This window comes from Aythya ferina (assembly GCF_964211825.1).
Source record: "Aythya ferina genome assembly, chromosome: 1".
NCBI lineage: Eukaryota > Metazoa > Chordata > Aves > Anseriformes > Anatidae > Aythya > Aythya ferina.
This window is the reverse complement of record NC_140296.1, coordinates 139,363,532-139,376,928: the sequence shown is the minus strand read 5'-3', so window position 1 is coordinate 139,376,928 and position 13,397 is coordinate 139,363,532. Positions and strand designations below refer to the sequence as shown.

Genomic DNA, 13,397 nt, shown 5'->3' with positions numbered 1-13,397 from the left:
TGATGGCATCACCAGCTGGGTAGATGGGGAGAGAGCAGTGGATGTCATCTACCTTGACTTTAGCAAGGCTTTCGATACTGTCTCCCATGACATCCTGCTAGCAAAGCTGAGAAAGTGTGGGATAGATGAGTGGACGGCAAGGTGGGTTGAGAACTGGCTGACTGGCCGAGCTCAGAGGGTGGTAATTGGAGCAGAATCTGGCTGGAGGCCTGTGACTAGCGGTGTTCCCCAGGGGTTGGTGCTGGGTCCGGTTTTGTTCAACATCTTCATCGACGAACTTGATGAGGGAATAGTCTGCCCTCAGAAAATACACAGATGACACAAAGCTGGGAGGAGTGGCTGAAATGCCAGAAGGCTGTGCTGCCATTCAGCGAGACCTGGACCGGCTGGAGAGATGGGCAGGAAGAAACCAAATGAGGTTTAACAAGAGCAAGTGTAGAGTCCTGCACCTGGGAAGGAACAACCGCATATATCAGTACAGGCTGGGGGATGACCTGCTGGAGAAGAGCTATGAGGAGAAGGACCTGGGGGTCCTGGTGGACGACAGGTTGACAATGAGCCAACAGTGTGCCCTGGTGGCCAAGAGGGCTAATGGGATCCTGGCATGCATTAAAAGGAGCATGGCCAGCAGGTCAAGGGAGGTGATCCTCCCACTCTACTCTGCCCTGGTGAGGCCTCACCTGGAGTACTGTGTCCAGTTCTGGGCTCCCCAGTACAAGAAAGACAGTGATCTCCTGGAAAGAGTCCAGCTGAGGGCCACAAAGATGATATGGGGCCTGGAGCATCTTCCTTATGAGGAAAGCCTGAGAGACCTGGGTCTGTTCAGCCTGCAGAAAAGAAGACTGAGAGGGGATCTCCTCAGCGTATATAAATATCTGAGGGGTGGGGGACAGAAGGATGTAGCCAACCTCTACTGTTCACTGTACATGAAGGATTCATTGTGTACAGGAACTGCAGCTAGAGGCTGTCTTTTGCACAAGTTTCTGATTCTCAGATTTATTTCTTCTAATTCAAATTCCAGATCTGCATGGTGCTTCCCTTTTATAGAAATGTTTAGATGTAGAGCTTAGGGATATGGTTTAGTGGGGACTGTTAGCGTTAGGTCAGAGGTTGGACTCGATGATCTTGAGGTCTCTTCCAACCTAAAAATTCTGTGATTCTGTAATTCTGTGAAATATATATATACACACACATGTATTTATACCACAGTAAAACAAAACAAAACAAAAAAAGTGTTAATACATCCATCTTATATTCAGTTTATTGGATACCATAGCAGTAAATAGAAACAACAGGTCAACACATTTCTGGACAATGCTAGAAATGGCAATATACAGCTGCCCTGGCATACTGACAGCTATCAGCTGTTCTGGAATTGCAATTTTGGTTGTTCTTTTTGAATGTAAGTGGTTTGTTTCTTACTCTGTGATCACCCATGTGCACAAATGACATGGGGATTGCTGCTAAAGGCAGCTTTGGAGAAACTTATAGTATTAGATTAATTTATTGTAGGACACACTTTCTCTGAATTCCGCACTGGTGCATCTCCATTGGTAATATGAGCATTAGTAGGGGAAGCAAAAGCACAGGATGACTGTGATAGCTTTTTACCCACGTAAATCACAGCAGGCAGATTTATGGCAATTATTTGAAACATATTGCTGTAAGAAATGAAAACAAAGATCTTACTACATTTGGTTTTGGTCACAGTGCAACAAGTTTTAATCTGCAACGCAATTTACCGTCAAGTATTGTATTGTCGGCATTACGCTATGCTGCTGGGATGCTGCTGGATTTTGATTGTTACTAGGATTCCTACAGCTTTTTCATATGTTTTGCTGAGAGAAAAAAACAATACCACTTACTTTTTACAAGCTCCTATGTGAGACTCTTGGATTCTGTATAGCAATGCTTTTGCAAATGCAAATGATGCTCTGTCACTGATGTCATAAACAATGATGAATCCATCAGCCCAGTGGAGTTCATCTGTGAGGGAGAGCTTCCCCTGCCATGGCTGAAAGAAGTTCAAATTCACATGAAAAAAGATAGTTACTGTTATCACTCTTGAGTATTTTCTTTGGCAGTGTGAATGTGAGAACACTGCATCTTTCATTGCAAAAGATATTAATAGGTCTTGGTGCCAACATGGAATTCAGGTGAGTCCTACTCCACAAACCTAATAAATAACTACCACTACAGATTGCATTTTGGAGCACTAACAAATTCATTGTGAAACACCTGTGCTTTGTTTAAGCAATAAAATTGCATTATCTGTACAGCCACTGCTTTTGGCATATATATGCTGAACATTCTGCAGAGTTACAGGAGAATTAAGTGTGGGCCATCCGTATTTGTGGTGTTTCTGGTTATGGCTGTTATGTATGCTTCTAATAGCCTGACTACAATAAGCTTCATTATTTCGTTAAAATTTCTTTGTTCTCTTCTCTTGTTTTTTCTTTGCTTTGTTCAAGTCTGAAGCAGTGTTTACCCACAAGATAAATTTCCATAGGGTTATACAAATCTCCTTTCAAACCGCAGTTGATTTTAACACCACAGGTGACAAAAGTCACTCAAGGGATAATGGGAGTTAGTGTTTGGGTCCTTTCACCCCAAGAAAGTGTCACTGTCATGATTTCTGGAAATTAACAGCTGCAAACTGTCCCATTAAGCTCAGGAAGGTAATTTCAAAAATACTTGAAGTTAGCTTATCCCTACCAGATGGCTGCAGTTGGCAAGAACCACGTAATCCATGATAGGTAAGATACTGGCAGTTCACCAGCATAGACTAGAACATGTGCTCTGTGGAAACCACGTTGGACAGCAACTTGAGGACTATTTAAGTTAAATATTGTGCTCTTTGCAGTGTATACACCCACCAGTATCCCACCCTGGCTGCCTTGATTAGCTCAGCACCACAGCTGCACTGTAGCACCATACACACAGGTGTACCAAGGCTCTAATTTTGAATGAGGGATGGTGACAATGCTGGCAGTGATATGGGGTGCATGAAAAACAAAAGATGAAACAAGTTCCCAGAACTGTCTGAAGACTTCAATGTCTTCACAAGAACAGTTTTTGAATGCTGTAGTGACTGTGCAGCAGGTTTAGGGGCAAGAAAGGTGACTCGTGTGACAGCTGTTTCCCACAGATGAAGAGACAGTGAGCTTTGGAAAGAAAGGCTTTAGTTACCAGAGGGAAGCATCAGAGAGCAACAAGATTTCAGGAAGCAGAAATAAAGATGGTGACTTTTCCTTCACCAGTTACTTTAGCCTTCTTTCAGGATCTGTTTTTCTTCCTGAGCTCCCAGGGCATACAGGACATCCATACCCCATCCATCTCTTTCTAAAAATCACCAGTCCTATTGGAAAAAAGCATTACCATCACCTTCGCTCCTGATCACTACTTACTCCTCTGCAGGTGAGAGAAGCAGAAGGCAGTTCAGAAAATGTTAGATATTGTTCCTAAGGATGAACACAACTGAGTGATAGAACAGGGCCTCCAAGAGGAGTTGCCCTCAACAGACAGCTGATTTCTAATCTCCTTAGAAGCTAAGAGTGTCCATGCACAAGCAACCAAACTCCATACCCATACATACAGCAGTATAGTTTGTTTTGACCTAGCTAGCTGCCACTGTCAGTGTTTCAAGCATGCATTTAAGAAGTTGTTCATGTGCCACAGGATTGGAATATACAGTAAGTAGAAGTTATAGGTGGGCTTAGGAAACAGGTCTGAGATAGGCAGAAACAAGTCTACAGAAAACTAGCTTCTAACAGAGCTTGTAATAGCAAAGAAGGATTCCATGTAATATATTAAAATGGCCCCTGTGCCATGTTACAATCTGCTTTGTCCTGAGACAAGTAAAATTTGCCTGTCTCTAAGAAGGCAAATCTCTTTAGGGGTTTGTTTTATATACTCACTGGGTTAAGTTTTTACGTCCTTGAACTCAAGTCTGAGCTAGACTCTCAGTGCTTTGGCTTTAGCATTCATTATCCTGGTCAGCAAAAGGCAAGATCAAGATCAAAAAAGGGATTCTTGTGAACTAATAGCCAGACAGACCTATCTAGGTCTGTCTGCGTTATACAGTACCAAAGTTTCCATATTCCTGTAACAGCAGGAAAGAAATTAGTACAAACCCCATTAATTTTGGAGTGGTTTATTGTGATCAAAGTTCAGCTGTCAACATGTAGAAGCCTGCATTATAGCTTTCCTTGGATGTGTGAATAGAAGACTTATTTCCAGGCCTATCTACTTTGACTGTTTCTGCAGCCATTTAAGCCGTACAATTTGCTTATAAACTAAATTCTGTCTGTTCGGAGAATTTGAGAAAATTGTGTTTCCTCCATATTTACCTAAATGATATGGAAGTGGGAAAGATTATTCCTGTTAATATTCCAAAATGCAAAAGCATTTCCAGAAAGATATAAGCACTGAAGGGCTTCTTCCGTGAATTGAGGAAATACATAGTTTCTGAGCCACAGCAACTATAAAGATTCAGTCTTTCCAAATAAGTAGAGCAAGCACAAATTCCAAGTACAGACAGAATGCTTGCAACTCCCCACCATCACACTGGTAGAATGAGGAATAGATTTTGTCAGCTTCCTAAAATTCTTACCTGTGAACAAGGGTCATAAATTTCCAAGTGTATCTGCCTCGCATCCAGGTTTAAGTGTTTAGTAGAGATGCATTCTATAAATAAATAAATAAATAAATACATTGCATCTAACAAAAAGCAGCATTAAAGTTACTGGAAATGGTGGTAAAAAGAAATGTGATGAAGATGAGATTTGGTATTTAATTCTGAGACGCCTTTTAGTTTCCTTGGTATTGTAGGTTTCCTTTACTTATTTTATTTATTTCAGATGGAAACAATCTCATTTCATTTTGCACCACCTGAGCTGCCCAGTCTATTAGGCCAACCAACACCATTTCACTGGCGTTCCCATGGAAGCACTACTTTTAGACCCTAGCTTTCTTCTCAAATGGAGGCATAAAGGACACACAACACTTTGAAATGGCTAAATGCTGATGACTTTGTTATGAAGGTTCAGGATTATGAAAGTAGTAAGTCAACCTACATGTAAATGCTGATTCTGCACAAGTCACTTTTTAGTAATAATGATTATTTACCCTGAAATCTGATGCTTTAAGAGTTATTATACTAGGACACATACTAATGTTTACAGGATAATGTCCTTAGACTAAATCCTAAAACTTTTCTGTAGAGTCAGCACTAAGATTTAAGATTCACTGCCAGCACTAGCAACCCTGGGAACTCTACTGTAGCCAGGTGGTCACTATTATTTTAAGCTGTAGTTTGTTCTGAGAAAATGCAACCAACTCACATTTACAGTGACATTCATCAGCAGGCTTTCTACAGTATAATTCCTCAGCGCTACTGAACTACAAAGACAAGAACTGCTGTTGGTACTACTGAAAATATACTTCAAACTGCACGTAAGGAGGGCATGGTTAGTGCTATGATCTCTGGAACCGAGTACCTTTGGTTCAGCACCATGCTCATCTGAAGCGTTCTTCTTGCTTAAGTGTTCATCTGATGTGAACTATGAGTTGCAAGCATCCCAGGGAATCAAACCCTCAGCTCCTTGATGTTTTCCGCAATTAATTATTATTATTATTTTTAAATATGTTGATTCCACTAAGCTTTCTGGGATGATGTGCACTTTAACACCCATTTTCCTACTTCTCTTCACCCTTTTGCCTCTCTAGAAATTGAATTAAACTTATCTTCCAACAAACATTTAGAAGTAAAAATGTTTTGGGGTGTTTATGTCTTTTTTGAGACTTGCAGTATCAGAGGCTCAGAACAAGGAAACCTGGTTTTAGCTGTGATTTAGAGCACCCAGGGAGCATTGAGAGCACCACATGATCTGCATGTGAACATTCAGATTTCAGATAAGCCATCTGGGACTCAAACTGTCCTTAGAGCCTGTTTGCATAGTGGCTATTTTGTGAGAGCACTTTTGTACAACTGTAACCTACTTTCAAAATAAGTTAATTTAGATGTCTGACTGAAATTCAACTTATTAATGCTTTTTTTTTTTTTTTTTTTTTTTTTTACTTTTTACATTGACTACTCTGATTTTCGTAAAAAAAAAAAAAAAAAAAGGGTTTTGGAAAGATTTCTTGACTTTAGCAGAACAAACAAGGTAGATGCAGTCTTCTTGGCATTTTAAACTCTGGGCCTTCTCATGCCACTCCAGCTGGAATAGCACACTTCCAGAGGTGTTTGCATAGCAGTTTAGCAGTGCTTACACAGCTTCTATCCAAAATGTGAAAGCTCGAGTCCTGTTTTGCCATCTTCCAAGATCTTAGAGGTGCCCTATGGATCACTGCACTTATTCTGATACAAGTGAGACCTTTTACTCTCAGCACAGTCAGTCCTCCCAAAAAGCTATCCTGCAAAAGCAGGGGACATGGCATTATGCCCTGATCAATCAGGGCTGCCTGATAAACAACGTTTCGCTGCTCTTATAGGGCTGGTAAAGAGGCACTCAATAGCACTTTTTTAACAATCTATTGCTTTACTCTCTGCTTTATCGCCTCTGCAGTTGAGGTCCCTATGACCTCCCCAAGCTTCTCACAAGCAGCGGGTTACCTGCCCTCCCCGAGCCCGGCTCACACGGGGCTGGCTGCAGGCGCGACCCCCTCAGACACCCGCCCCGCCTCCGGAGCTCAGGGGCGGCCAGGAGCTCCCGCCGACAAATCAGCTAAAACTCAAACCTTCCCGGAAAGTTGCGCTCCTGCCTCCTTCCCCCCGCTCCCCGAGAAGCCCCCGGCGCTCACCGGCGTTGGAGGCGTACTCCCCGATGAAGCGCCGTGTCAGAAAATCGCACCGACAGCGCTGCGAGAAGGAAGCAAACGGCTGGGTGAGGGGCACAATCACAGCGCCTACCGAGCCGAGGCCGTCCCCCAGCCCGCCCCCTTCCCGACTTGCCCGATCCGCTGCCGCCCAGCACAGGCAGCTTCCCCCCACGTATAGCACCCCTGTCGCCCGCTCCCCGCCGCCACCGCTTTATAAGCGGCCCCGCCGCTCCCTGACACCGCCCCGGCACGGCTCGGCCCGGCCGCCTGCTACCGCTCCGGGGGCTGAGTTTCTCCTCCCTCCACTCCTTCCCTCCCATTCTTTCCCCAACACTCGCTGCCCGTGCAGAAGACGCAGGAAAAAACCATGGAGAATAATAATAATAATAATAAACAAGAAACAATAATAATAAAGAGATGCTTTACAGCAGGGGAGGGTGCTTGTTTGTCTTGCTTTTAAGTTTCTTTTCAGATAGCCATCTTCTTGTACCAGGAATGTGAAGAAACTAGAGAGATCTGCACTCCCTTTGAATGCTACTGAGGCAATTTGTTGGAGATAAATGTTCTGCACCTCTGTAATATTTGCCATTCAAAGGTTTCAAAGCTCTTGTCGCTCACTAAACCTCTAGTCCTGCAGATACTTAGGTGGGCATGCTTTTTGTGCCTATGAATGTTTTTACTGAATTAAATCAGCCTGGTGAAGAGCTTAAATGTGCTGGATGGTGCCTGGATAACACTTAAAGCACTCATCTGTTGCAGGAAAATACGACAAATGTGCAAGGTGAGGCACAAAGGGCTGAGCCTGCTACTGCATTTTGTTAGGCTCCACAAGTGCTCTCTACAGGCTGTTTGACTCTGAAAGTGCATAAAATGTTTGGGTATAGGTTTAGATAGTCCACTGGTAAATAGGAGACTTCTCAAATATCCAAGTTGCACTTACTTGTTCTTTTCATCTCTATTTTATTCTGTTTATACAAGCTGAATATATTTATTTAGTCTGATATATTTATTCACTTCTGTTGAAAAGAATAAAACTTATGTTTTGTATAAACACTTCAGTAAGTGCTGTTTCGATGTAATTTCTAGTGGATATGGATACAACAGATTTACATGAGATCAAAAAAATGAGGCAGAGAAGGAATTTGAACATATGTTTGTTACAGTTGAAGGGAACATATAAGGGAATGCTTAGCAGAAGAAAATATATTTAAGAATAAACACACAGACATAAATTGGCTCCAAAGTACTTAAAATTAAGTTGCTAATGGCTGGAAATGTATTTGGAGGGTGCCCCTACCTAGCTGTGTGGGGTGTCTTTTTTGTTTGTTTGTTTGTTTGTTTGTTTGTTTGTTTTCTGGTAGTTTCCTGCTACTGTTCACTGAGAAGACAAAAGTTACTGACTGACCAAAAAGAACCATAATTTGACCCTCTATGGCTATTGTAACATTAGGTTTTGAAAAAAAGGATGGATGCTAAGATCACTAGGCTGGACTTACCAATGGTATAACTAGCATGGTCAGTTTATTTTACTCTTATTTTACTGTTTTGTAAACACTGAAACCTCTGCAACAGGAAAGCCTAAAGCTGCTTTTCCATGTGCACCCATCATCAAAATTATGACTTTCACAGGTGATGAAAGAAGAAAGAAAGAATCCAGCTCTCCTGTTTCCACTACATGGTCTTAACTACATTAGCACTTTCTCACATCTAGACAGCAGCCATAATAAACAAAGTAGGGTGCTGACCATTTTAAAGAATATACTGTGTTGAACTAGTTCCCAGAACTAAGTGGAATTGAGAAAATTTACAGTGGAAGGAATTCCTGAATATCCACTCTAAATCAGTTAGTCTTAATCATAAACTTTGCTATTAATTTCCTGTTATTATTATTGCATTTGCATTTTACAAATATATATACAGAGATATTTTTGAATTTCTCCACACATGGAGGGGAGATCTCAAATTTCTTTAATGTGCGCACCCACACCAAACTCAAATGCAACAGTTACTCATCTATGAGGGAGCAAACCAATCTTCTTCTAAACAACATCATTTTTTCAATATGCAATTAACACATTTGTTGATCAGCTTATCTGAATAGTAGTATGCTTGAAGGAAAGTATAGTCTGCTAGAAGAAATTTTGCAAAGTAAACACATTCTTTATGAATGATTTGCCTAGCTTTAACATTTAGTATAAAAGCCTGTGGCTGTAGTTGAACAATATGGCAACTGAAGTAGTGATGCCTCTAAAATGCATCAGCTGCCTGGTTTCTCTATCTGTGCATGCTTCTCTCTCCTTTTTGTCAGTAGAGCTGTTTGAACGGAATTAGTGCAATTTAAAAATCACAGAATCACAGAATCGTCTAGGTTGGAAGAGACCTCCAAGATCACCTAGTCCAACCTCTGACCTAACACTAACAAGTCCTCCACTATGCCATATCACTAAGCTCTACATCTAAATGTCTTTTAAAGACCTCCAGGGATGATGATTCAACCACTTCCCTGGGCAGCCCATTCCAATGCCTAACAACCCTTTTGGTAAAGAAGTTTTTCCTAATATCCAACCTAAACCTCCCCTGGTGCAACTTTAGCCCATTCCCCCTTTGTCCTATCACCAGGCGTGTGGGAGAATAGACCAACCCCCACCTTGCTACAGCCTCTTGTAAGGTACTTATAGAGAGTGATAAGGTCGCCCCTGAGCCTCCTCTTCTTCAGGCTCCCTCAGCCACTCTTCATACGACTTGTTCTCCAGACCCCTCACCAGCTTTGTTGCCCTTTTCTGGACTCACTGGAGCACCTCCATGTCCTTCTTGTAGCGAGGGGCCCAAAACTGAACACAGTACTCGAGGTGTGGCCTCACCAAAGCCAAGTACAGGGGGACAATCACTTTCCTAGTCCTGCTGGCCACACTGCTTCTTATACAAGCCAGGATGCTGTTGGCCTTCTTGGCCACCTGAGCACACTGCTGGCTCATATTCAGTTGACTATCAACCAATACTCCCAGGTCCTTCTCTTCCAGGCAGCTTTCTAACCACTCATCTCCCAGGTGCAAGGTGTTGTTGTGCCCCAGGTGCAAGACCTGGCACTTGGCCTTGTTGAACTTCATACAGTTGGCCTCAGCCCATCGGTGCAGCCTATCCAGATCCTCCTGCAGAGCCTTCCTACCCTCGAGCAGATTGATACACACACCTAACTTGGTGCCGTCTGCAAACTTACTGGGGGTGCACTTGATCCCCTCATCCAGATCATTGATAAAGATATTAAAGAGTATTGGCCCCAGTACTGAGCACTGGGGGACGCCAGTATTGACCAGCCTGCAACTGGATTTAACTCCATTCACCACGACTCTTTGGCCTGGCTATCCAGCCAGTTTTTAACCTAACAAAGTGTACGCCAGTCCAAGATGTAAGCAGCCAGTTTCTTGGGGAGAATGTTGTGGGGAATGGTGTCAAAGGCCTTACTGAAGTTAAGGTAGACCACATACACAGCCTTTCCCTCATCCATTAAGCACATCACTTTATCACAGAAGGAGATCAGGTTTGTCAAGCAGGACCTGCCTTTCATAAATCCATGCTGACTGGGCCTGATCGCCTGGTTGTCCTGCAAATGCCGCGTGATGACACTCAAGATAATCTGCTCCATGAGCTTCCCTGGCACTGAGTTCAGACTGACAGGCCTATAGTTCCCCGGGTCTGCCCTCCGGCCCTTCTTGTAGATGGGCGTCATGTTTGCTAGCTGCCAGTTGACTGGGACCTCCCCCGATAGCCAGGACTACTGATAAATGATGGAAAGCGGCTTGGCCAGCTCCTCTGCCAGTTCTCTCAGTACCCTTGGGTGGATCCCATCCGGCCCCATCGACTTGTGTACATCCAAGTGCTGTAGCAGGTCGCCAACCATTTCCTGGTGGATTATAAGGGCCACATTCTGCTCCCCATGCCCTTGCACCAGCTCAGGGTGCTGGGTATCCAGAGAACAACTGCTCTTGCACACTGAGGCAAAGAAGGTGTTAAGCACCTCCGCCTTTTCCGCATCCCTTGTAACTGTTTCCCCCCGCATCCAGTAGATGGAGATTTTCCTTAGTCCTCCTTTTTGTGTTGATGTATTTATAAAACCATTTTCTGTTATCTTTAATAGCAGTAGCCAGTTTGAGCTCCAGATGAACTTTGGCCTTTCTAATTTTGTCCCTGCACAGCCTCGCAACATCCTTATAGTCCTCCCAAGTGGCCATAATATATATAATATTTCCATATTATATAATATATATAATATTTCCAAAGATTATAACCCCTTTTTTTTTTTCTCCTAAGCTCAAGCCACAACTTTCTGTTCAGCCAGGCCAGTCTTCTTCCGTGCTGGCTCGTCTTTGGGCACGTGAGGACAGACCACTCCTGAGCCATTAAGATTTCCTTCTTGAAGCGTACCCAGACTTCCTGGACTCCTTTGCCCTTCAGAACCACCTCCCAAGGGACTCTATCAACCAGTGTTCTGAACAGCTCAAAGTCAGCCTACCGGAAGTCCAAGACAGCAGTTTTACTGATCCCCTTCCTGACTTTGCCGAGAATGGAGAACTCTACCATCTCGTGGTCACTCTGCCCAAGACAGGTCCTGACCACCACATTTCCCATCAGTCCTTCTCTGTTTGTGAACAACAGGTCTAGTGGGGCACCTCCCCTGGTAGGCTCACTAACCAGCTGCATCGGGAAGTTATCTTCCACGCTCTCCAGAAACCTCCTAGACTGCTTTCTCTAGGCTGTGTTGTGCTTCCAGGGTATGTCTGGGAAGTTGAAGTACCCCACGAGAACAAATGCTGATGATTTCGCAACTTCTGCCAGCTGCCTGTAGAATTCCTCATCCATTTCCTCATCCGGGTTTGGCAGTCTGTAACAGACCCCCACTAGGATGCTAGCCTTGTTGGCCTTCCCGCTGATCCTAACCCATAGGAACTCAAAAACTAGAAAGTAAAAAAAAAAAAAAAAAAGCCACCTCCTCTCCTTGAAGTGTTATGGGGTTTGCGGTTGATTGCCCATCTCTGCAACTTGTACAGTTGTGTGGATTTGGTCCTTCCAGCACCAAATCTGTTCTGGCCAGTCCTCTGTACTGGAATGGTTTTGCTTTCATTACTCAGGGGTGTAAATGCCTGTTCAGGTGCAGAGGTGAACAGAACATAGTTCATTCTTCTAGTGAACAGAAGCTCACATGTGAGTTTCAGGTCTGGTGGCCAAAACTGAGTCAACTCTGAGCTGTTAAGTTAGAATCAAGTGAACTTTGATTACATGTCTAAAACTTTGCTATGGAAAATAGTAGGTTTCCAATGTATATAATGGAAATAAATCATTATCCAGGTCCATGAACATGGTAGAGGATTCATTCTAAATTAAGCTGGAAGTTTTTGCAAGTCTGCAGATCACTGATCAGCTGAGGTCACTTTGCATTTCACTCTCCAGTTCTGTAGATGAGGATTTGTACAACTTGGTGCAAGGCCTTCCTTGAGTCAAAACTGCTTGTGGAGAAAAGTAACATCTAAAAAACATATTTTTTTTTGTTTTCCCTGCAGTGTAACTGCTGGAAATAAGGTGGAATTTGGAGTACATGACTATCTGTATTCTGTGTACAACCATAATGCCTTGATCCAAAAAGTATAGTTAGAAACCACCTGGTGAAGCACATGGTTTTGCACCAAATGGCACAGGATTTCTAAAGCTTGCTGGTGTTTCCATCCCTGCAGTCTCCTTTTGGCTTAAAGAACAACGTTTTCCAGACAAGATCTGTCTCTTAAAGCCTACTTTTCACCAGATCTTTAGGAAGAGCACTGCAAATTTTACATCTGGTACTTTAACAGTTTCCACAGCATATGAACTGGCTAACTAGAGATCTAAAACCACAACAAACTAACAGAACTAGAAATACAGGCTTTTCAGCCAAATGTGATGTTTTCATCATCTATGAACTTGGATACGTTCCTCAGTGAGATACTCAAAGGTATTTAGGCACAGGAACAGTTGCCCAGAGAAGCTCTGGATGCCCCATCTCTGGAGGTGTTCAAGGCCCGGTTGGATGGGACCCTGGACAACCTGACCTAGTGGATGGTGTCCCTGCCTATGCTAGGGGTTTGGAACAAGATGATTTTTAAGGTCTCTTCCAACCTGAGCCATTCTATGATTCTATGATTCCAAGATTCTATGATTCTATGATTCTCTATGATTTATTCATGACAGAAGGAAAACAGAATACAGCATAATCCCATGGATGTTGTGTTCTCTTTACATGAACAAGATGCAAACATCCGTTTTCCCCTTGAAAATGATGAATTGTTCTTGGAGGCATGTTCTTATGTTCAATAATTAGAATTTTACCATGCTGACAGTGAAAAAAAAAATGTTTTTCAGCAGAAATTACAAAACTGATCTGTGATGAAGTGCTGTTAGTACACAAGTCACATTGGATGTCACAAACAGAACTCCATAGCTTTTCAGATTTCTCACAGTCTCTGTAAGTGTGTTCTCCATGATATCATGAAGGATTTTGCAGTCTCCTGGTAGGCCTCCTAGCTGCTAAGGTTTAGAAGTAAGGACGG

General features: G+C 43.0%; 1 protein-coding gene across 1 annotated transcript; it reads right to left on the bottom strand.

The window, feature by feature from the left end:
• Nucleotides 1-1,393: 1,393 nt before the first annotated feature.
• On the bottom strand, nt 1,394-7,775 carry RERGL (RERG like; the record flags this gene model as incomplete). The annotated part of the gene is made up of 4 exons (XM_084496270.1): nt 1,394-2,014; nt 4,613-4,686; nt 6,805-6,963; nt 7,763-7,775. The coding sequence occupies 4 exons, from the start codon at nt 7,773-7,775 to the stop codon at nt 1,862-1,864; spliced, it is 399 nt and encodes a 132-aa protein (XP_084352396.1). The 3' UTR covers nt 1,394-1,861.
• Between the last annotated feature and the right edge of the window lie 5,622 nt (nt 7,776-13,397).